Genomic DNA, 23,009 nt, shown 5'->3' with positions numbered 1-23,009 from the left:
CACCGCACTTCTCTCTCTATCTCTCTCCTCTTCAATCTTTCCCTCACGGAAAGGCCCGAGTGAGGACGGCAGATTGTGTGAAGTTGGATGTTGATTCTAGGTGACAGGCACCATATGAGTCATAGCCATAATCACAGAGCTTCCCTCAACCCCCCCCCCCCCCCCACCCCCCACCCCCCCCCCCCCCCCCCCCACCCCAACCTCCCACTCCCCCCTCCCCACCTTTGGCTGCAACAACATAGCAGCACTGTAAAGTTAAAATTGTCCTTGGTACAAACAATGGCTGTACAGCGCACACCACGCATGTCACTGTCGACAGTGTGTACGGCATTTTCATTCTCTCCAACATGTCAGGAACTGGAGTCATTCAGACTGCCGAAAAGGAAATAAAGTAAATCCACTTAATAAATAAATAAATGAAATAAAGCCACATGGTTCAGTAGAAACGTGAGTTGGTAAGATTAGTTTAAAACCCTATACATACACAGACTATTCTTCTAGCCACATGTATGCTTTACTGTATGCTGTGCTCTATATAAATTTATCATAGTAGAAATAAAAAAAACCTGCACTGCAACTTAGTATTTATGAAAACACGTTAACATTATAAACTGTATAGATAATGATTTAAAGGCAAATGCATTCATATTATGTGAAGAAATACAATAAAACGTGTTAGAACTATAAGATTAATTGATAAGTGAAACAGCAAAATCAATTAGAATTTATTTTCACACTAAATATTTGACAGCAACAAGAGAAGAGAAGAGAGGAGAAGACGATGAGCGAGGAAAAACTGCTGAGACCTCACTCATAATAAATACAGTAATATGCAGCGTTCAGCTCAGCTCAGAGTTTCACCAGAAAAGACCGTAAAATGATGAGGCTGTTGAAGAAATGGAAAAGAGAGGAGGAGAATTAAAGACGTGCTACAAAGAGAGAGAAGGGAAAAAAGACCATAAGGAAAACTGAGTGCCAAATGGAGATAAAGACTGGCCGCAGCTGACCGGAACATCAAAGGACACAAGAACAAAGTAGAGGAGAGGGTAAGATAAATATGAAAACAGGACAAAACAGAAGGACAGCGCAGAGGAGGAAGGTCAAGCAAAATGGAAATGGATGAGAAGAAACACAAAGCTAAAAGACAGAGAGAGAGAGAGAAAGAGAGTGCAGTGAAATATTCTGAGCTGTGAGTTCAAATGGTTGTAGATGGGGGGCGGGGGTGGGGAGAGGGTGGGGGGGTGGGGGGGTTACTATTGCTCAGATTATTAAGTTCCAGAAGGGGTGAGGTGTTGCTCCTTAGGTCGAGCTCCTTAGGGGGTGGGAGTGGAGGGGCTTTAAGAGACTGCTGACTGAAACAAACACCCATGCACCATTGATTGGACACAAGCAGGAGATCAATCAACATGGCCAAAGGCACCATCAAAAAAGAAAAAGTCCACCCCACCCCCCCGCCATCTAGAAGCCTTCACTCATATAAACCAAACCCCCCACCATTGATTAACCTCAAGACTGTGTGATTACAAAGCAAACTCAATCTTCTGTCCAGTGTTGACGGACAAAGCAGGAACAGAACGGGGCAGGGGGCCAGTGTGGATGCTGTATGGAAAACTCCAGAAAATTATCATGTAATGAATCTGTTCATTTCTCTTCAACACCAGTATAGCTAATGTGCTCAAAGACAAGATGATTATATTAATCATTAGCTCGGCGGCTAATGAAATAGCTCAATTTTTTTTTTTTTTTAATGGGTTTATCATGGCTGTTGCACATAGACTCGGTTTTTCACACGTAGCAGACTGGAGCACAGTGTGCCAGCTGGATTCCTGCTCATAAGTGACTCAGACGCACTTTGAGACAGAGAAGGGAAGCGAGGGAGAGAAGGTGTGAGGGTGCCAAGGAACAAGAAATGAAAAGACACGCTCGGCCAGAGAAGTAGCCTCGGAAAGACAGAGGGAAAGAGAGAGATTGTTTGACCGTGTGTCTGTGTGTGTTTGCGTGTGTGTTTGCATATATTTGCCTAATAAGGTTATCCTGAGGCTGTAGTTGAATTCCTGCCTGGAGTACTGTATGTGCGACTAAACAGGAATTATTCATGACTAAAACGTCTGTTTTTTAAAAATTTTTTTATACTGGTACTTCTCATGTGAAATCTTAATTTATGTTCCATCCTCTGTAGCCAGTGTTAAGTGCACAGACAATATGACAGATGCATAACTGTCTGACCTCAGTAAGTCAGTCTGACAGTAACAAAGCCCTCAGGAGAGAGATGTGTGTGGTGTTCCTGAGAGAGAGAGAGAGAGAGAGACAGACAGAGAGAGAGAATTAAAGAGAGTCACAAGAGATTTAATTAGGCCTCTGGCACACTTAGGTTCATCCTCCTATCCAAAGAAAGTGTTTTCACCAGACAATAAAGACACATTTCCCTCTTAGCTAAGCCCTCTCTCTGCATAAGTGCCTGCCCATGCCTGTGTGTGTGTGTTTGCATGAATGAGAGCAAGAAGAGGAAGATTAACGGGGTAGGTGGATTTCAGTGTGTGTGTGTGTGTGTGTGTGTGTTTTCCAATAACTGTTAAGAAAAAGAAGAAAATGACATGTCGGCAACTAGTGTTGGATCAATACGCAAAGAGCGATTGCCAATACCAGTGGCATGATTTTGTTGTCAAAGCATCCCCACAAGACACGGTCACCCACTGCGCACAAGCATCTGCGCCCAACGCTTCCAAATGTCGATATGAGGAAAAAAAAAAAAAAAAAGAGGAAGAAGAAGAGGAAGAAGAGGAAGAGCTGCCGGACTTACCGCAGTAAAGAACAAGCAGCGCTGTCAGAAGCACCACAGCCCAGAAAGTTGACGACATTCTCGGCCAGCGACTGGCATCTTTGCGTCTTGCCAACCTTGACACTGAAGCCATTGAACGTACAGAGCACTACTTCCTCTTTGAAGAGACAGATAAAAAGCAAAGGTAGTAACCTCACAATCCAGCTCGGCTTCTTACAGTGCTCATACCTCCGCGTGTAATCCCACAAAAAGACATGTCAAGATCGAGCAACTGATAGGAAAGCAGTGATTTGCTCATTAGGTAGTCGGATTGCCGGTGCGCAAAAGAAAAGGTCACATCTTCCTTTGGAATTCCAATTGGGAAATAAAGGTGTGTTTTTATAGCCTATTCGTTCAGAGACTCAAGTTGGTAAACGTCCCTTTAGTTGTCCCAAAGAGTGTTAACCTTTATTTCCGCGCTATATTTCAGTAAGAGAAAGCGCGGTGCGCTAGTGCCTGAAGATTGCGTTGAGTTAATGCTCAAAGTATTCAATCATCTATACCGCAGCGTCGTAAAACCTCCTTTCACCTGTGCTAGGTATCCACGGTTCTCTCAAGCCTCAGCAGCCCCGACGGCACAGCCGAAAGACCGGGCTGAAAAATGAACCAGGTCCGAGTAAAATCCGCCTGGATGGATGAAGGAGGGTTGGTCGTGTAAGGAGTGGGGGGGAGGGGGAGGGGGGGGTCCCTTAATCTCACGGTTTGGGCACGAAGTAGATGAAGATCACAGCATGCTTACAGGAGGAAACGGAGGATGGAGAATGGATGTGAAGCGACAGAGAGACTGTGGGAGAAAGGAGCGAGAGGAAAAGTGCGCACCGTGCGACTCCAAGTGATTTTGTCCAAAGTGAAACATTCAGATAATCGATATTACGTCAGCAATATGCCACTTGAGGTCGCGGTTTACAGTGATATCACAACCGCTTGATGATGTTACAGCCGAAGAAATCATTGTACGTCACAAAATCAGTGCGAATCACGGCTTACAACGTTTGTATTGATTTTATATATTGATGTATGTTTGTTTGACTTTCGAATCGATAAATATTGAGTGATATCTTCCCACTGGCAGTATCTTCCTTCAGTAAGAGGCTCATGATTCATACATTCACATAATTCATGTGATCAGGGAGTTTTTACGAAATTATTTAATCATGTATTAGAATATTATCACTGTGGTTTGAAGGGATGGTTGTCTCAATTTTCCGCAAATACAGCACAATGGTAAACGTTTTTAAAGGTGCATGTTTCCCGCAGCGGGACAGAAACTGTTACACACCCTGTATGTGTCACTGAACAGTTACGGCCGCAATGAACAGTGCTAAATTCAAGTTTAAGTTGACTTTGTCGCCATGTTGTAAAACCAATGTTTTATTCATAAAAGATTTTACAAAAAAAAAAAAAACCCCAAAAAACAATATGATGTTGCTATGTCTGTTGCATATTAAAACTACACTGCAGAACAATGGTGGGATATAACTTCATATTCAAAGGGGAAATATTTCACTTCAATATATCACTGCCTTTATCAGTTTTATTTATTTTTGTAATTAAAGATTTTACAAAAACTCCTACATTATATGCTCTGTGCTTTTACATAAATACGATTTATTTTAAATGCAGGAGTTATACCTGTGGTGGAGTATTTTTTTTTTTACCTCGTGATACTGCTAATTGTACTTCAGTAAATATCTGAGTACTCCTTCCTCCACATAGAGTGTCGGGCCAAAGACTCCCACTGGCCATCAGCCCAAGTGACAGCGCATTGGAGCAGAGGAGCTTCAGCACCACGGACAGCGCCAGTGACAGCCTTGCGCACAGCGTTAGAGAGCTTGGTACCATGGACAGCGCCACGTCCTGACGCTGACGCAGCGGAGCTTCAGCACCACGGACAGCGCCAGCGCCAGCCGTGCGGACAACACAAAGGAGCGCCAGCACCGTGGACGTTTACCAGCACGGAGGAGCCGCGGTACCACGGACAGCTCCACCGGGCGCTCCACACTCTGGCTGCACCCGTCAAGCTGGCGCTGGCTCTGTCCTGCTGGCAGTGTGGCTCTGGGGGCCTCTGTGCATTCACCTCAACATACCCTGCAACGCATACAGAACCTAAATCCCGTGCTCACGTTATCCCGTGGTCTTAAGGGAACAAATATGCCTCACTCATTGTTCAGGCAAGAAACACTGCGCATCTATTTTCGGAGTTAATAGAGATGGTTTGTCAGCTGGGCTTTCATCGCCAGCAAGTTCCTTTATAGAGATTCCAAGTCATCCCAGCTTAGCCTTGGTGTAGTAATGTGCACTAGACTGGAGCTCTTGTAAAACCAGATTGTAAACCAAACTGACTGTAATAAAACAGTTAATTGCTGTATGTGTCCCTATCATTCTTTGTAAACCTCTAAATCTGTATGTAATTGCTCTATTCTGTAAACTATGTTACTAACAATGTGAAAGGGGACATTTTTCTCCAAAATTATCTGTGCCTCCCCTCTCACCACCTCACTAGATCTCTCGCTTTATGCCTTCTTTCTCTTCCATTGTTGCAGGGCTGATTTTAAATGTAGTGGACAGTCAGTCAATTACAGGCCAGGTTGGAAAGCACTGGCATGTTGCCTCCCGCATGGTGTTGTGTCAGTGACTGTGGCACTGACTGTACAGCAAGGCCAAAGCCCACTTGGCACTTACACAAATGCACAACACAAACCCACACACATACACATTAACTAAGACGCACACACTTTCAATGCAAATTAAGCAATTAGGCACATATACACTGCTTCCTGCTCATTCTGCTGCTCTCACACACAAACAGCCATTTACTGCAGCTTGAATACAATACACAAGCTGTGCCCTACATATGTTATCCCCTTTCACTTTTACATAACATTTTTAAAACTCAAAACAGAATGAAGCACACAAGGCATGGAAACACTGAGTTGGATCTTGCTCTTTTGGAGGATGTTACCCTGGCTTCAAAGGTTTCAGAGTAGTACAAAAAGATACCGGCTGCCTCATTTTTTGTGAACCATAATAACTTAACATCTTATTCTCTCTCAACATGAAACAAAGTTGTAGCACTGGTTCTGTTGACTCTCTGTGTTCACTGTTGCTTAGCACTGGAGCCAGGCCACTGTTGGAGTTCAAATGGATTCGACAAATATCTGTGGAGTTTAAATGGTGTTTTAAAATGGAGATGAGAGATGCAGATGAAACATCTGCAAGCTGCTGCCAAGTGCAACAGCTCTGAAACAAAAGATAATGCACTTCTTCGGTAGAAAATATGATTCCCAATCTTAGCAACAAGTCTCTGTAGCTAAGACTAGTAAAAGACTCGCCGTGGAGAAAGCAGTGAATGATACCTGTAACTAATGCAGCACAGACAGTGCAAGCAGCAAAGGGAGTTTTGCTGTTCTGTTTTGTTTAGTTGATGCATAATGGTGTTTTTGAAGAGACATGGTTTCCAAAGGTAATACTCAAACTTGAGTTAAGTGTCACCTCCTTTTAAAAAAAACGGTAATTACAGAAAATTAAATCAACAGATGGTATTTCATAAAGTACATTATGAAAAGAACCGAAAAGCCCTCAATATTTCAAAAAGTTTCAGACAATGACCCCTGGGCACTGGAAAGTACTGTGTGGCATTAATCAAAAAGCATGAACAAACCCTCTAAAAGCTGTAACTCTAGACTGCAAGATTTAGACAGTACATTTAGGAAAATTTAAAAAATGAGAATTTAGTCCTGGACAAGGCAACCTGTTGAACTTGAAGTTAAACGTCAAAACAAACCCGAGCGTATGAAGCAAAATTAGCTGGAGTAATAATCAATGGATGCATCCAAAGCAGCACACAAATAAAAAAGAAGAAATCGAGCATCTGCCATTACGGTTTTCTGTTCAAAGACTGTGGAATTTCGGCTACCTACTTCGAACTCATTTTTCAAATATAAAAAACATGCACTCCTGTGTAAGTGCTTTTATGCAGTGACCTTTAATTATTTGCTAAGGACCTCTCTTTAATAGTTTCTTTTAATGTTCTTGCTTTACTTTTGTTTTTCTGCCCATGACTGTTTGCAGTCTGGTGTTCTTTTGTTCTTAGTGACTTAATTATAGGTTTTTCACACGTCGCTTTTTGTACAAATAAACAAATGAGATATGACATGTTGATTAGTAAGTTTTCGAGCTGCTGGTAAGCCTATTTTCTAATCTTTAGATGGAGCCAGGCAAGCTATTTCCCCCTGTTGTGGGCTGTGCCAATATCTACAGATACCAACACCCAGTATGTGGATGTCAGCACAGACCTTTATGTTCCAGGGTGTTTTTTCAACTAGTACTTATTTCCTCACACTCACGACACTTGGTAAGGCTGGTAAGGATCTAGGAATAATTAAGTCATTATGGTGCTGACAGTTCTGTCCAACACTTTTATACACCGGTTTAAAGTGAAAAAAAACTGTTGGCCTGGTTTCTAAGAAACAAAGAAAGTCATCTTCCAGTTCTCTCTCATCAACAATGTGTCCAACAAACCACTAGCATAAATATTCAACTATTCATTTAGTAAATCAGACAGGTAAAACAAAACACTGAGGAAAAACACAGCAAACATCCATTTAAGGACAATGTAGGACTGCTTGATTAAAGGCCAATATAACAGGGTGAGACTTTCCATTTTACCTAACCTGCATGTGTTTGCAGGAACACTGGAGGACATGGTGAAGAACATGTCCTTTCAAGTCAGCACTGGCCTGAAAACCTCAGCCAGCTACTCCAGTGGAGCTGGCTGGACCTCATTCTTTTGGCATCCACTGAATTATCTCCTCCACAGCAACTTCTTATTTCTCCGCTTAAAGCCTCCCACTAGTGTTTCTTCTTTACTATCAAGATCTGAACCTTTTCTGTTTCTGAATCCTCCTCTCCACTGCAGCATCTTGTCCCGGGAGAAAAGATGTCATGGTAGCAACAGCTTCCGCCAAAATCTTCTTTGCTCCTCTGTTGTTTGACACCTGGCAGCTGGCAACAGCAGTGATGCTGGAAGATTCTCCATCCATGAAATAACAAGTTCCATGAAATGAATGTGGTGTTATGAAAAGCAACATTATGAAATAAAACTTTATGTGAAATAAATGTGCCATTGTGGAAAAGCTAAAATAAACAGACTTTGGAAATAGGGCAGTTTGAAATAAACATTTCTATCATAAAAAATCAAACAATGTTTATTTAAGAAATACTGTAATAAGGTTGTTCTTAGGTTATTTCACAATTCCATGGTTCATTTACATATCTACAATGGCATCCAAAAGTCTGAGACTACTTTCCCATTCACTTGACCACCAAACATCTAATTACTTATTTCATAACGATCTAATTATATACTCAGTATTGAATCCTCTGGGGCTCCATATCTTAATGCTATACTTCAATTCTCACCTCCATTTACATGCCCCTCGTGCTGCAGCTCTGTAACTGATTGGTATTAGTCAACACCATCTATTATTGATTTTGCAAGGATCTGACAGGTAAATAAAACCATAACAAGGCAAACTGGAAGAGGAGGGAGAACTTCAAACAGTTGTATAGTTGCATTTAGTTAAAATCCAACTATTACAGGATTTCTACAGTGTACCTCCTAATTAAAATGGTGTACGAACCGCAGGGCGGCTCAGTGGACACGGTGTCCAGTATCTACAAGGTCACATGTTCAAACAAGGTGAATCCATGACTTCTTAATTAACAGGAGGCTTTCTCCACTGAGGCACCCTTTTGTTTTGAGGCTGATGAAACTTTTATATTTTGACATAAAAAAAAAAAAAAAAGAATCAAGAGGCAATTAGGAGCCAAGATACTGCTGGTAACTACTGCAATCTTTCTTTTTGTACAATAATGAACATGTAGGATAACATATCACCTAGCACGAGCCTAGCTGCAGCCATTGTGTCTGTAATAGAAAACCTGGTGGGGAGCTTCTGCTCTCAGCGCCGCACTGAGCTTCTTAGAGTCGGAGCATCTGAGACCTGACCTTTCTCTGTGCTTCTTCCCTTTGATCCGTCCAGACACAAGCTACTTCCTCTTTATTGGGCCACCGAGGAGGGCTTTGAACTTAGCTTGCCACTCAGTGATTTAAGCGTACAAAGTCTTCTTCTTGGTAACACAGCAGGCTCTCTCTTACGGTCATGGATTAAGAGAAGGAGGGAAAACCGAGAAGCCTTTTCAGCTCTCTGAATATCTGTGAGACAGTGGTTCACCACGCAGAGCAAGGAAGAAAGAGATGGCAGACTTAATGCAAGAGCTGAACAGCTTCATAGAGCCAGCCAGTTAATTGCTGTGCTGATAACACGTCAGCATGATGGTAACTTTTCTCATTTTGGCCTTCAGCAATGACGATACCTTCTCATTTTGGCTTCCAATGAAAACAATATCAGTGTGACATAAAAGCTTTGGAATACAGATAAATACAATACGTCATTGTCTTTTTCCATCAACAAGCTGACATGTTTGTTTTACTGAAAAAAGTGAAATTAACACATTCATTATAAACAAGTCAAGCAAGACAATACCCGGCATTGCCTATATGGAAGTTAGTCCCAGGAATGGTGACTAAATCACTCAGCTTATTTTCACTGCAGAGGATGATCCACCTGGATGTCCCAGCAGAATAAAAGCCATCTGGCTGCAGCTAGCCATATAGCTTAATAGCTTGGCATGTTAGGACATCTGTATTTCTTTTACCCTAGTTAGAGATATTTTGACTAAATTACCAATATTTTAGCATGCAACTTGGATTCTCTCAAGGACTGATTGACTGAAAATGTTGATGATGCTTCAGGATATAAAATTAAGGGATCACCAACGTTTTTAAAATTCAACTGAGGTGAAAATAAACATCACTTTATCTTAAAAAAGTCAAATTTTGAGTTTTCCCACAGACATTGACAATATACTTTAAAAGAATGTGTCAACAAACTACTTTTAAATGGCTACAGTTACTGTGGCACCTTGCTGTTATATAGGCCAGTAAGAATGCAGTGAAGAAGTTGGTAACCTCTGACATCCAACTGATCATTAATTTCTGAAGTCTCTCATGCCACGGGGGATGTCAATATTCTGCATATATGTGAGAAAAAAATATCTTTTTAATGCCTGATCTATCTCCGTGTTGACGTGTGAGATGAGAACACATATTAAATCATTGATCAACTCTCCCATTACAACCCAATATTTCACATCAGTCTCCTCTTCTGATATACTACGTATACTGCATGTGTGAAAAATAACCCGCTGTCATATATTTGTGCAATTTATTACTGTGTTGCTGTGTGTGTGATCATTTAACTTTTTGATTCAGTGCTCAATATCCTGCTCCAATGTATGTCAAATAAAATGTTTTTTTAAATTTTTGTCAGATAATGTGTCACTGTGTTTATGATGTGGAATTGACACATAATTTCTTCACTCTTCAATGCGGTGTTAACGTTTTCTGTCAGCTGGCCATAACAGCAGTGACAGAACATCCAGCTATGAGAGGATACGATGATACAGTGTAATTATCCTCTCCTCTAATGGAGATGTGTGGCTACAATCACAGTACGTTCCATTCCAGCACCTTCCGCTGACATCTCTGATTACCTGAGATCCCACAGGGAACAGGCACAGGCGATAAATGCGTGCCCACATGTGACGGTGCGCATGTATCTTCTCCCACATGTGGGAAATAATCCGATTCTGACAGGACAGATGATGATGCTGATAGTCCTGATTACACACAAGAGATAAATGCCTTGACCCCTCATCACTGCCCCATCTTACAGCCACTGTGTCCAGTTGACCAGAGTGCAGCAGCTGGTGAACTCTTTGTGCTCTTTCCTCCCAGCAAATTAACATTTCAGCACAGCCTTGTGACTAATGACAACGGAGCTAAGGCATAATATGGCTTCCAGCAGCAGGGAGGAGTGTTGATCCAAGGTAAACAACATGGTGGGAACTGAGTGACCCACCTGTTCCACGCACCCATGTCTCCGTTGTCATTTACAAATGGATAACAGGTGCATCGGCTTGTGTAACCTCCTGGCTTGGCAACTTGCCAAAAGCTAGAAGAAAACTGAATGCAGAAGAGGAACACACAACGACAAATCGGTAACTGAAAAAATGCTTAGCTAGTTCCAAAATCAGATCCATAATTTCAGTTTTGCCACGTGACATACCATCAATTCAAAGCTATTGTTATCGACCTGGGGGTATGGACTCCCGTCTGTAAACCTTGGAAATGCACAACCCAAACTACAAACAGAAATAGAAAACTACATGAAAATATGTGTGATGTCAAATACTATTTACAGACATAGCTGATATAGTTTTAAGACTACTGGCTATTTTTAAATATTAAATTAATGTCTATAAAAACCTAAAACAGTTAATTTTGGACACACAGCCTTTGCAAACCACTGGTTGTTAACACAATAGTTAGACAGTCTAACTGAGATTTAGATAAGAGGATTGATTCCACTCTCCTGCCTGTCCTGTATGAAGCTACAGCCAAGAGATGGTTAGCTTATGTTAGCGCAAAGACTGGAAACAGCTAGCCTGGCTCTGTTCAAAGGTAACAAATCTACCTAAAAGCAATTTTTATCTTTTATCTTATCATAAAGGGTAGGCAAACTTTTTTTTTTTTACCTTTGGATAGAGCTAAGCTAACTGTTTCCCACGTTTCCAGTCTTTATGCTAAGCTGATCGGCCGCTGGCTGTCGCTTCATATCTGTCTCTGTGCTGTTTAATGCTGGGACAGGTTGCATTTATCTGTCTGAAACAACAACAAGTAATGAGCTTAAAGAGTGGTGGTAAATCTCTGTGTATTTGACATTACATGCATGAGCAGTTTTAGACTGAACAGAAAATAAATGCAACTTTAAGCTTTCCATCTCTTGAATCTCATTCAGCAGAGTATCTGTATTTGCTCTGGGCTGTTTGTCTGTCTCCCGCCTCGGACCCCTATCATCCTGCATCATAGATTATCACCATAGTGATGAACCAGTTGCTCCAGATTTAAACATCTCCTCCACTGCTGCCTCCTTTGGATTTGACATTGTTGCTTTTGTTACAGCCTGAAAACAAGCTGTAGTTTTGTGTTCTTCACTTCTGTTCACTGTACTGCATTTCAACCCTTCTCTTCTATCCACCAATTGCACACATCTTTTTATGTCCCTCCCCCACCTCAATATTTCTCCTCCCCAATCCCCGCTAAGTAGGATTTCACACGGCATCCGTCGCAGCTGGGCGCTGCAGGTAGCCTATTTGCATAGATTGTTCAAGAATAGTAATTGAATGGGGCGCACTCAGAAATCATGTCAGAAATCATTTTGTGTTGCTTTGTTGTGAGTATCGCTCCAGTCATGGCAGATGAAAGACATTTTATTATCCCATTATAGGGCCTATGTCGCAGTGATGCGATGGCTACCATTTTCTCTCAATGCTATGTTTTACTGGGGGGAGAAACTTTTTAATAGGATCCCGACAATGACAATTATCTGCAGGCAATTCTCTTTCTTCTGAACAAGGTCCCATTAATTGCATTTACAGACTCTGAAATGAAGTATGGCAAATGCTTTAAGTCAACGACTCCCAAACTAATTTGCATGGTAATGAATATATTTCTCTGGGAATCTGAAATGATCCCATATGAGCTTTTTGGAAGCAATGTTATGAGATACTTGGAAATAGAAGTCTGGGAATAGGAGGTGAGCAAGAAGCAAGGCTCTAATCAAAGCCATTGTGTGTAAATTTCCCGTTGGTTTAAATCTGCCAGGCTCAGTCTAAAGCTTGTAAAAGGGCCATTTATAGAAGGGAAACTGTGCCTCCTTACAGAAGCTTAACTGACGGGTATTGTTTTGCTGTAATAAGATTGTGTCTCAGTGAAAACAAATCCCTTTTTGAAAAAATGATTGATTTCTAAATGGGTTAAGAACTTTCGGAATTAGATCATAAACAAATACATGGCTAAAGATTTACATGTGGAGTAGAGGAAGTTCTTTTATATTCCATTTTTCATCATGCTTCGGGCTGTTTGGCAATTTGCTGGTTAATCACCCATATTCGATCAGGAACAGCCACCTTGTTGTGTATTAGATCAATCCCAGACAGGCAGGCAGCTGACTAATCTCTCCCTAAGCCTTTCCTCCAGTCATAGTCCTGCCCTGGCCTTCCCCTTTTCTCTCCATTTGCCCCTAGCTTCAGCTCCAACCCGAGCTAACTTTTTAACATCCCTGACCACTGTGCTCAGTCATTCCTTCACTGCCTTTCCATTCCTCTTTTTCCAACTCTAATGCCACCCCACTCTATCTCAACTCAACTCTCTCCACACCATACAGTCCCCTCAGACCGTTTCTGTTGCTTCCAGCTTTCCCCTCCCGCATTTTAATATCCTCACTCCAGTCTCTGCCTGCCGCTTCCCAGCCTCCACTTCGCACCTTTTCATATTTTTGGTCAAACCCCAGGCCCTGTCTCTCGGCCAGACTCTCTCCCAGGCTCTCTGGGGGTCTTTATAACTTGTGGACTCTGGTTTCCTTGGCCTGGTTCACTCTTTTGCACTTTCTACTTTTTGTCTCTGTCTTTTTATCTCTTTTTCCTCAACCTTATGAGTGAGGAATAGAGGAGAAGCATGAAGGGCAGGAATCAGTATTCTCAAAAAAAAAAAAAAACACACACACACACACACACACACACATGCACACAATTGACAGGCCCGAATCCTCAGGGCGACTTTATGGATTGTCAGTGCAGCGTTGAGAAAGAGTCTCGCGCAGCCATGCGAGACCAGCCACTAGAAGGCTAAATATAAAATAACCCCGAAAGAGATCCAGGGATATGGGATATATGTCTGTGCTATCTAACAATCTCGGTTGGCTAGAATAGCAATATACTGTAAATTCAGGGGATGAACGCACGCAGGAGGAATTGGTAGTTTGGTGGGCATTTCTTGTTTATGTGTGTACATGTGGCAATGATTTGAAAGCTTGCAGGTGGGAGCATTTACTTGTGATTTCCTATTGGAGTGCAATAAAACCTAACCTTGCCAAGTCCCAAACTGTTCTTATTGTATGAAAATTGGTTGACAGCCAGACAAATTCAACAAATTCATGGCAAAACAGTCCACACAGCCATACTGTTGAGTGCAGCATGGATTGGCCGGCTCCCAGCCAACTAAATAAAAATCTGGTTTGATCCAGGGGACGAGCAATGCCACGGAGCCTATGTGTGTATTAGCTGTGTAATGTGAAGAGGCGGAGGGGAACACAAGGGAATCGCTCCATAATCTTATCCACTATTCACAATACCTTTCTCACTCAGTCCATAATACACCCAAATAGTTTTTTTTTTTTTTTTGCCCAGGCTCAAAGCTAGCCAGCAAGCTCCGGAGACACAGTCCCATTCCAATAAAAAATGCCCAACTGGTAACTGCAAACAATGTGGCAGCAATACACACACGCACACACGCACACACACACACACACACACACACACACACATAAACACACAGACAGACGCACTCACTCACTTTCTCTCTCTCTCTCTCTCTCAAGTAAACAAAGTGTCTACTTCTGGCTGGTAAGTAATTAGAGAGGGTTGAGTTGGTTTGCATATCAGAGTGAAAAGTGAAAGAGCAAGAAAGTATCTGGAGATCATGGCTAAAGCAAGAAGGACACACAAAGTCAAAACTTGTGCATGTGATACTCAGAACATCAAGAGATTAAGTGAATGGCAGAAAGAAAAAGAGACTAAAAGAGCCACACACCCCTGCTGTTTATTTTCTGTCTTGTAATTACTGGAGTGATTAATGACCACTATCAGGAGATTTCATAGCCTGAGAGATGATCTTATAGGAGCTAGGAGCTGTGAAGTTTTGTTGGAGCTGCTGTTAAGTTTTGTCATGCCTGGATTATTGACATTCACGTTGTGTCCCCTCCAGAATTCACAAGCCTGTCATTAAATGTAAGGACCTTACGACTGTGGATGGGAGGACATGCTCTGCATAATAGCTCGATGTTTCACAGCTCCACACAGAGGAGTAGGTTGTTTAATGGGCTAATTTTAGTGTGAGAGCAGTCCGATGTTACTGTTTCTCTCTGCAATGCCAACACAGTCTGTTTGCTTCCTGCAAAATTGGTTAAATCGAGTGTTTTGGTGAGTCACCAATCTAAAATGTACTGTATGTTCCCTTACAGTTGTCCACCCTGTCATCAGTCTCTCTTGTCTAAATGTTATTTACCACCAAAGAAAATTGACAACAGGAAGTTATTTTATAGGCCTACTTATGCAAATCATTTGATATTTTTGACAATAGCTTGTTTACATTTTTGCTAAATATTTGATGAAAAGATTGATACCACTGTGATGTCTCTATGCTACATATGATGCCACTGCCAGCATCCTGTTGGCTTATAAGCATAAAGACTAGAGACAGGTGAAGCAGCTAGCCTTGGCTATTCTGGTAAAGAAATAGTCAGGCACACAACCCCTTGTAAAACTTGTCTCTTTTACGCTTCCATTTTCTACAGGTAAAACATGTTCATTTGTGAGCTTTAGAAGGCAGCTACATGTTAACCTTTTGTTTGATTACAGCATGCTAGCCAACAACGAACAGCCAACACCATCAGGTAACAACAACCAGCTAACATGTTAAGCTAAATAGCATACTGTTTGAGCCACCAAAAAAAAAAACAAAAAAAAAAACAACTTTTGTCTTCACCTTCCTCACCTTCACAAAACATACACCTCTGTCTTTAATACCACCAACATACACCATGAGCTGACAGCACGCTAGTGAATAATAACTGGCTAACCATATGTTGACATAACTAGCATGCTGCCTCAGCTAACGTGCCGGCTAATAACAGGTTAAGCTAAACAGCATGCCGCTATCACAGGCCGACTCATGAAAACCCACTAAGTTGACATGTTTTACTTGTTTAAGCACCTTGACTAAATCATTTTATATCAAAGTAGCACAGAAACACAGAGAGTGTAGGATCCTCCAGATTCACAAGATGGCACTGGCTTTATCTTTATGCTATCAACAACAGTGTGCACAACAGTAAATACTGACAAGTACTTTTTAGGTACATGGAATATCTGTCATTCCTGGTCAATAACGCAGCCTTACACACAGTAATGTGACTGTTACAGTCGATGTGACTGTTACAGTTAATGCCATATTTCCAATACTGGAAATACGGCTCCCATGTCATTAGTTTTCCCTCAAGGCCTTGGTGACCACTAGGTAAGGCTTATCTGCTTTTAACTCACTGCCAAGCTAACAAAAGAGCTTGTCACACTTTCTCTTTCATTTGTTTCTACCTGCCCATTTCTCTGCTCCCTGTTTTTAATTTAATTATTTTCTTATCTCCCTGAATACCTCATTCTTCTAATTTGTCAGTACCTTAATCTCTCTCTCATTTTAGTCTATCTACAAGATGTCAGAATGGACAGTAGAGGAAAGCAGACACTCAACCATGCTGTAAATTTGAGTATCCTGATTTAAATTCGATCTGAGGGGGATAATACGCAAAATCATAGCCTGTGTATGAGAGGAGATAATTGCATTAATAACACCTACTGAGTCACACAGTTTGGCTGAACTCTAAAATATATTGTTATTCATTAGGCATTGAGTTGATTATTTAGAAACCATTTCAGAAACCACCACAGTGGGCTTATTCAAGCACAGCCACAAAAACAGATTCTCATGGTTCCTGCTAATTTATTGTTTTCATTAGATGACAGTTGAAAAGTATATGATGTCAGAGAGATTCATCGCAGTTTAACACATTTCATTTGGTTACAGGCAATTAATTCAGCAGCAACAGCTTATTTGATCGTATATGGATGGATTACTACGTGGGCCTACTGTGGATAGTCCTGGGCCCACTGGCCCCTTGGGCCCCTGAGCTTCATCCACAAAATCTCTCTCAAAGAGATGCATAATGACCACAAAAAGACCCATTGTGTCCTTTCATTTGACTATGGGTTTGTGGCTCAGTTGGAGCATCATCTATTTTATTTTAATTTTTAGCTGACAAAAGCAGTCGCTGTATGGCACTAAATTGAAATTTCAAGCTGGCAGGCAGTGCCAACTTTAGTCAAAAAGTACAGTGAAAATGTGATTGATTTGTTCATTCAGCAGTGTAGTTGTTCATTTAATGAACCAACTATTTCAATCATGGAGCAGGTAGCCGAAATTGCCGCTGGCTACACATTTGTACAAAAATCAGTCGTTTCCCATCAACAGAGAATTAGTTCAAAGACTTTAATTCTTATTTCCAGTCTGCTGGTAGTTGCAATGGAATACTGATTCCCAAAGCCAGGATTTGTCTTGGTTAACTGTAATGCAATACTGTCACTTACTTCCTCTCACTTGTTTGTTTATATACTGATGCAGGGAACTTGAGGTAAGGACTGTCATCCACATTTCACCATCATATGCAGGCTTCAACAGGTTAGCACAGTTAAAGTGACAGGCCTGTAAATGTGTGTATATGTGTGTGTGTCCCAAGGTGAGGCTCCAGCCTCTCTCAATCTGGAGGTGGACAGCTGATAGGGTTCTTCTTCCAGCTGACTTGGCCTTATGAGTGTGTCTGTGTGGGTTTTTATGTAGGTGCACCCATCAGGGGATGTGTGTGTACACCTGACAGCATACCTGTGTACTGGTTTTTGTGGCAGTGTATTTCTGTCTGTGTGTTAGTTTGGCTTTGTGCATGCCTGTCATACTGTGGATAGCTTCTGGGCATGAAGAGGGACAGTCTCGAGGCTGACAGCCCATGGAGGGAGCTGTTTGGAGGGCAAGTATTCAGAATCAGAATCAGAATCAGAATCAGAATCAGTTTTATTGCCAAGTATGCTTTCACATACAAGGAATTTTTTCTGGTGATTGGTGCAATTGATCAGCAACAGTGGGGCTCTCTAGCCTTGTTGATGAGGCTAATAGCAGATGGGAAGAAGCTATTTTTGTGGCGAGAGGTTTTGGTCCTGAAGGACCGCAGCCTCCTGCCAGAGGGGAGTGTCTCAAAGAGTTTGTGTCCAGGGTGGGAGGAGTCAGCTACAATCTTCCCTGCACGCCTCAGAGTCCTTGAGGTGTACAGGTCCTGGAGGGACGGAAGATTGCAGCCAATCACCTTCTCAGCAGAGTGGATGATACGCTGCAGTCTGTTATTGTCCCTCTCCGTGGCAGCAGCGTACCAGATGGTGATGGAGGAGGTGAGGATGGACTCAATGATGGAGGTGTAGAAGTTCACCATCATAGTCCTTGGCAGGTTGAACTTCTTCAATTGCCTCAGGAAATACATCCTCTGCTGAGCTTTTTTGATGAGGGAGCTGATGTTTAGCTCCCATTTGAGATCCTGTGTGATGGTGGTTCCCAAGAATCGAAAATGCTCCACGGTAGCCACGGGGGAGTCACACAGGGAGATGGGGGTGGGTGGGGCTGGGCTCTTCCTGAAGTCCACTATCATTTCCACTGTCTTCAGAGCGTTTAGCTCTAGGTTGTTCTGCCTGCACCAGGTCACCAGACGCTCAGTCTCCCACCTGTAGGCAGACTCATCGCCATCAGAGATGAGTCCAATGAGAGTGGTGTCGTCTGCAAACTTCAGGAGCTTGACAGACTGATGGCTGGAGGTGCAGGTGTTGGTGTACAGGGAGAAGAGCAGAGGAGAAAGAACGCAGCCTTGCGGGGATCCAGTGCTGATGGTCTGGGAGTCAGACACGTGCTTTCCTAGCTTCACGTGCTGCCTCCTGTCAGACAGGAAGTCGGTGATCCACCTGCAGGTGGAGTCAGGCACGCTCAGCTGGGAGAGCTTGTCCTGCAGCAGAGCCGGGATGATGGTGTTGAAGGCAGAGCTAAAGTCCACAAACAGGATCCTGGCATAGGTCCCTGAGGAGTCCAGGTGCTGGAGGATGAAGTGGAGAGCCATGTTGACGGCGTCGTCTACAGACCTGTTGGCTCTGTAGGCGAACTGCAGGGGGTCCAGGAGTGGGTCAGTGATGGATTTGAGATGGGACAGGACAAGACGCTCAAATGATTTCATGACCACAGAGGTCAGGGCAATGGGTCTATAGTCATTTAGTCCTGTGGGCCTTGGTTTTTTGGGGACAGGGATGATGGTGGAGGATTTGAAGCAGGCTGGCACGTGGCAGATCTCCAGTGAGGTGTTGAAGATGTCTGTGAACACTGGAGACAGCTGATCAGCACAGTGCTTCAGGGATGATGGAGAGACAGAGTCAGGACCGGCTGCTTTGCGGGGGTTCTGCTTCTTAAAAAGCCTGTTGACATCTCTCTCCAGGATAGAGAGAGACGTTCCTTTGGTAGGGGAGGAGGAGGGGGGTTCTGATGTGGCTCTGATGTGGAGGTTAGTGTCAGGCTTGTCCCACTGTCTTTCAAAGCGGCAGTAGAACTCATTCAGATCGTTGGCCAGACGGAAGTCATTAATGGAGTGGGGGGGTTTAGGTTTGTAGTTAGTGATCTGTCTGAGCCCTTTCCAGACAGAAGCAGAGTCATTGGCTGAGAACTGGAGCTGAAGTTTCTCAGAGTACAGTCGTTTAGCTTCTCTCACCGCCTTGCTAAACCTGTACTTGGACTCTTTAAACTTGTCCCTGTCCCCACTCCTGAAAGCTTCCTCCTTTTGCCTCCTGAGCTGACTGAGCTTAGCTGTGAACCAGGGTTTGTCATTGTTATAACTCACCCTGGTGCGTGATGGGATACAGCAGTCCTCACAGAAGCTGATGTATGACGTCACAGCCTCTGTGAACTCATCCAGACTGTTGGAAGCAGTCCTGAACACCTCCCAGTCAGTGCAGTCCAAACATGCCCGCAGATCCTCTATGGCTTCACTGCTCCACTGCTTTGATGTCCTCGCAACAGGTTTACACAGTTTTAGTTTCTGCCTGTATGTGGGAATCAGGTGGACCATGACATGGTCAGAGTGGCCCAGTGCAGCCCGGGGGACGGCGTGATAAGCACCACTGATTGTGGTGTAACAGTGGTCCAGAGTGTTCCCCTCTCTGGTCGGGCAATTAACAAACTGTCTGTATTTGGGCAGTTCATGACTGAGGTCACCTTTGTTAAAGTCACCAAGGACAATAACTACGGAGTCCGGGTTGGTCCGCTCCACACACAGTATCTGGTCTGCGAGCGCCCGCTGTGCCTCCTGCACGTTGGCCTGTGGTGGGATGTAAACACCGACCAGGATGATTGAGGTGAACTCACGGGGGGAGTAGAAGGGCCTGCAGTTTATGATGAAAGTCTCCAGGTCAGGAGAACAGTGCTGCAGGATCACTGTCACGTCTCTGCACCAGCCACTGTTTGCATAAAAGCAGATTCCTCCACCTTTGGTTTTGCCGGACAGCTCTGTGTCGCGATCCGCTCTGAAGAGCTGGAAGCCGGCCAGCTCCAGCGCAGAGTTCGGAATCGATCCACACAGCCACGTCTCCGTGAAGCACAGGACGGCAGATGAGGAAAAGTCTCTGTTCTTCTGCACCAGTAGCTGAAGTTCATCCAGTTTGTTGGGCAGTGAACGCACGTTGGAGAGAAAGATACCTGGGAGAGGTGTGCGGAGTGCGCGCCGGCGGAGACGCGCAAGCGCACCAGCACGTTTTCCTCTCCTCCGGCGTTTCACTGCGAGAGCAACGGTCAGTGCACCTCTGACCAAAATGTCCAATAATCCCACAGATGAGTCGAGAAAAGTAGGAAAAAAATCCACTGGAGTTGTTTCTCTGATATTAATGAGCTCTTCTCTGGTGAAAGAGCTCCGGAAACCAAAGCAGAAAACTGGATTTATAAAGAAAATAAGGCAAAAAAATGCGCACCAAAACACCGAGGCAGCCATCCGCGGCGCCATGGCAACAGAAAAATGATTTTGCCAAAATTTTGTCAAAAAAAATATTGCAGAGGTGTAAAGCTTCACGCTGGCAAAGTGGGGTGAAAAGCTTGAGCTGTCAGGTATTTCTCTTTTTGCTTATCTGTCTTTTTCGGCCCTTCACTGCTCCCTCTTTAATTTTGTTTCCATATCCTTTTCTCTATGTCAACTTACTTGTCTAAAATCAGCAAGGAGCACTGCCTCTTCAATTCTGTCTCTTCTCCCAGAAGAATCTCTGACAAGTAAAAAAGGAGACCTGATAATTCATTGCAATGCTAATCTTTTGAAATTCTTTTAAAGAGTGTAATAACAGAAAATAAGGATTCTAGCTCTGCTTTTCAGCCAATGTGTTAAAAAAATATCCCGAAATTAAAGTGGGCAGTCGGCAGCAACACTGTCATTTCACATCCAAAATAATAAGAAAGTGTCACTGTCCAAATACTTGAGGAGCTTGCTCTATAAAGCCTTTCCTGAGCCTGGAACCCACAGTGGAAAGAAAAAAAAAAAAGTCTATCATGCCATAACGCTCCTGGGCAGAACTCACGGGAAGCCAAAGCTTATTTTTTCAGCTTGTCCCCTTCTCCAAATTGATATTTGAATTCTCCTCACTTTGTGTAAGAAAATATAAACTACAATGCTACTGTAGCTATTGTGCAGTCTTTTTTTGGACATATTTGTGGAAAATATGTCTGAGCTTCAAAATATAGTGATTTAAGACACCTTTCCCTTTACGAGATTAAACATTTGGGAGGACCAAGCTTGTATTTCACCCACAGAGTGGAAGCCAGCAAGCTAGGCTAACTAGTTTCTGCTTATACCCCATATATAAGCACTGAGGACTGAGAACACACACAACTGCAAGGAGCAATGTCATCACATGCACTTACAGAACAAATACACAGATGCAGTGGAGGAAGAGTGAGCTGCCAGCCACCAAACTGGTGTGGGAACCTCCGTCTGAGATGTTTCGATCAGTTTAATATTTTCAGAGCTGCCGCTCACTCTTTTACCCCTGAGCACAGTGTAGCCGCGGTGTTTCTGATGTAACAGCACTGTCCTGGACAGGTGACAGGCCTGTGTCTGTGTGCTCCGAAAGAAGTTACAGCAGGAAAGGGGTGAAAATGAGCAGTTTCACCTGGGTGTTGTGTTTACATCAATCTGAGCCGAGCTAAGCCGGAGCTGATAAATACCCGTGTCTACTGCAGAGTCATTTGACCTGGGTGTGAATGATGATTAAACCCATTTCCCTTGCCGACAAAAGCCAGATGTTAGTGGGTCTTAGCAGGTATTTGGACCAGTGGAAAAGGGGCTTTAGTTTGCTAATGTTAGCACCAGATTCTACCTCGATTTTACTTGCTGAGTTATTAGCAGCTCAGTGCTGTTTGCCTTTCATTATGGTCTAGCTGTGACCGTCAGTCTGAGAGTGAATGGAAAGTAAGGCCCCCAGACATGAGATGCAGGCTATCACTTCCTTTTGCTAATATAGAACATTAGCCAGATTCTTTGTTTATCTGGGAAGACAAGGTCCTGTTTCCTTTTCATCCTGACAAGGAAGGATGCCAACATTCTACATCAGCTCCACTTATATAACCAGGTTGTATTTTTGAGGTAACTTCGCATTAATCAATATTTAGTAGCTAGTATTTTTGTCACACCTTGCATACTACAAGATAGGATATTTTGCTTTTTTTTTTTTTTATCTGACAGGAACATTACATTATCACTCACCTTGTAAAAATGTTTTTTTAATGAGCAGAAGTGATGCACCTCATGTTTAGAGGCTCTAAAGGAAGTGATTAACCTCACATCTGGGGACCCAAGGTCTGTTAGGGAAGACAGTCGGGTCCGTAGATGTGAGGTCTGCAGTAGAACCCATCTCCACAGATGGCACAAACCATCAGCTACCAAGGTAGATCTCCCAGCTGTGAAGCTGTGTGTGTGGTCGGTCGTTGGCACTGAACTGATATTTGGATTTGAAAAAATCAGATGACAAGAATGCAATATGGTCAGTCGCAACGAAATCACGCCACCTGAAGAACACTAACGTAGGTGGTGCTATCGCTGCAGAAAAATAATAACACTTAAATTCCTTCTTTTTGGTTGTTACAATTTTGACCAAATGAGCACACAAACCATAACAAACCCAAATTATACATATACTTATTCCTTAGCAAAAATAAATTTTACTTTCAATTCAATCTTAGATAAACTGTTTCCCAATTTGTACTCTTATTTTCATGTATTAGTCACAGTGGTAGAATGGTGCTTATAATCCCCACTATGACTAATTGTAGCAGCTTAGT

At 42.9% G+C, this 23,009-nt stretch overlaps 1 protein-coding gene across 3 annotated transcripts in view; it reads right to left on the bottom strand.

Annotated features, from left to right (window-relative positions):
• tafa5a (TAFA chemokine like family member 5a) overlaps positions 1–3,909 on the bottom strand; it is a 134,348-nt gene extending 130,439 nt beyond the window's left edge. The window contains exon 1 of one of the 3 annotated variants that reach the window (XR_011694149.1): positions 2,801–3,909. Coding sequence is in view for 1 of the 3 variants with exons in the window: in XM_071502400.1 (XP_071358501.1) it covers positions 2,801–2,912 (112 nt within the window). In the remaining 2 variants the exon portion in view is untranslated. The remainder of the gene's footprint in view (positions 1–2,800) is intronic. The other 2 variants (XR_011694148.1, XM_071502400.1) reach the window with 2 other exon arrangements.
• Positions 3,910–23,009: the final 19,100 nt, after the last annotated feature.

Source organism: Trachinotus anak, unplaced genomic scaffold, assembly GCF_046630095.1.
Source record: "Trachinotus anak isolate AG129_WGS33_773 ecotype Australia unplaced genomic scaffold, CSIRO_AGI_Tana_v1 ptg000018l, whole genome shotgun sequence".
Taxonomy (NCBI): domain Eukaryota; kingdom Metazoa; phylum Chordata; class Actinopteri; order Carangiformes; family Carangidae; genus Trachinotus; species Trachinotus anak.
Note: the sequence above shows the minus strand (reverse complement) of the source record. Positions and strands in the feature narration are given on the sequence as shown.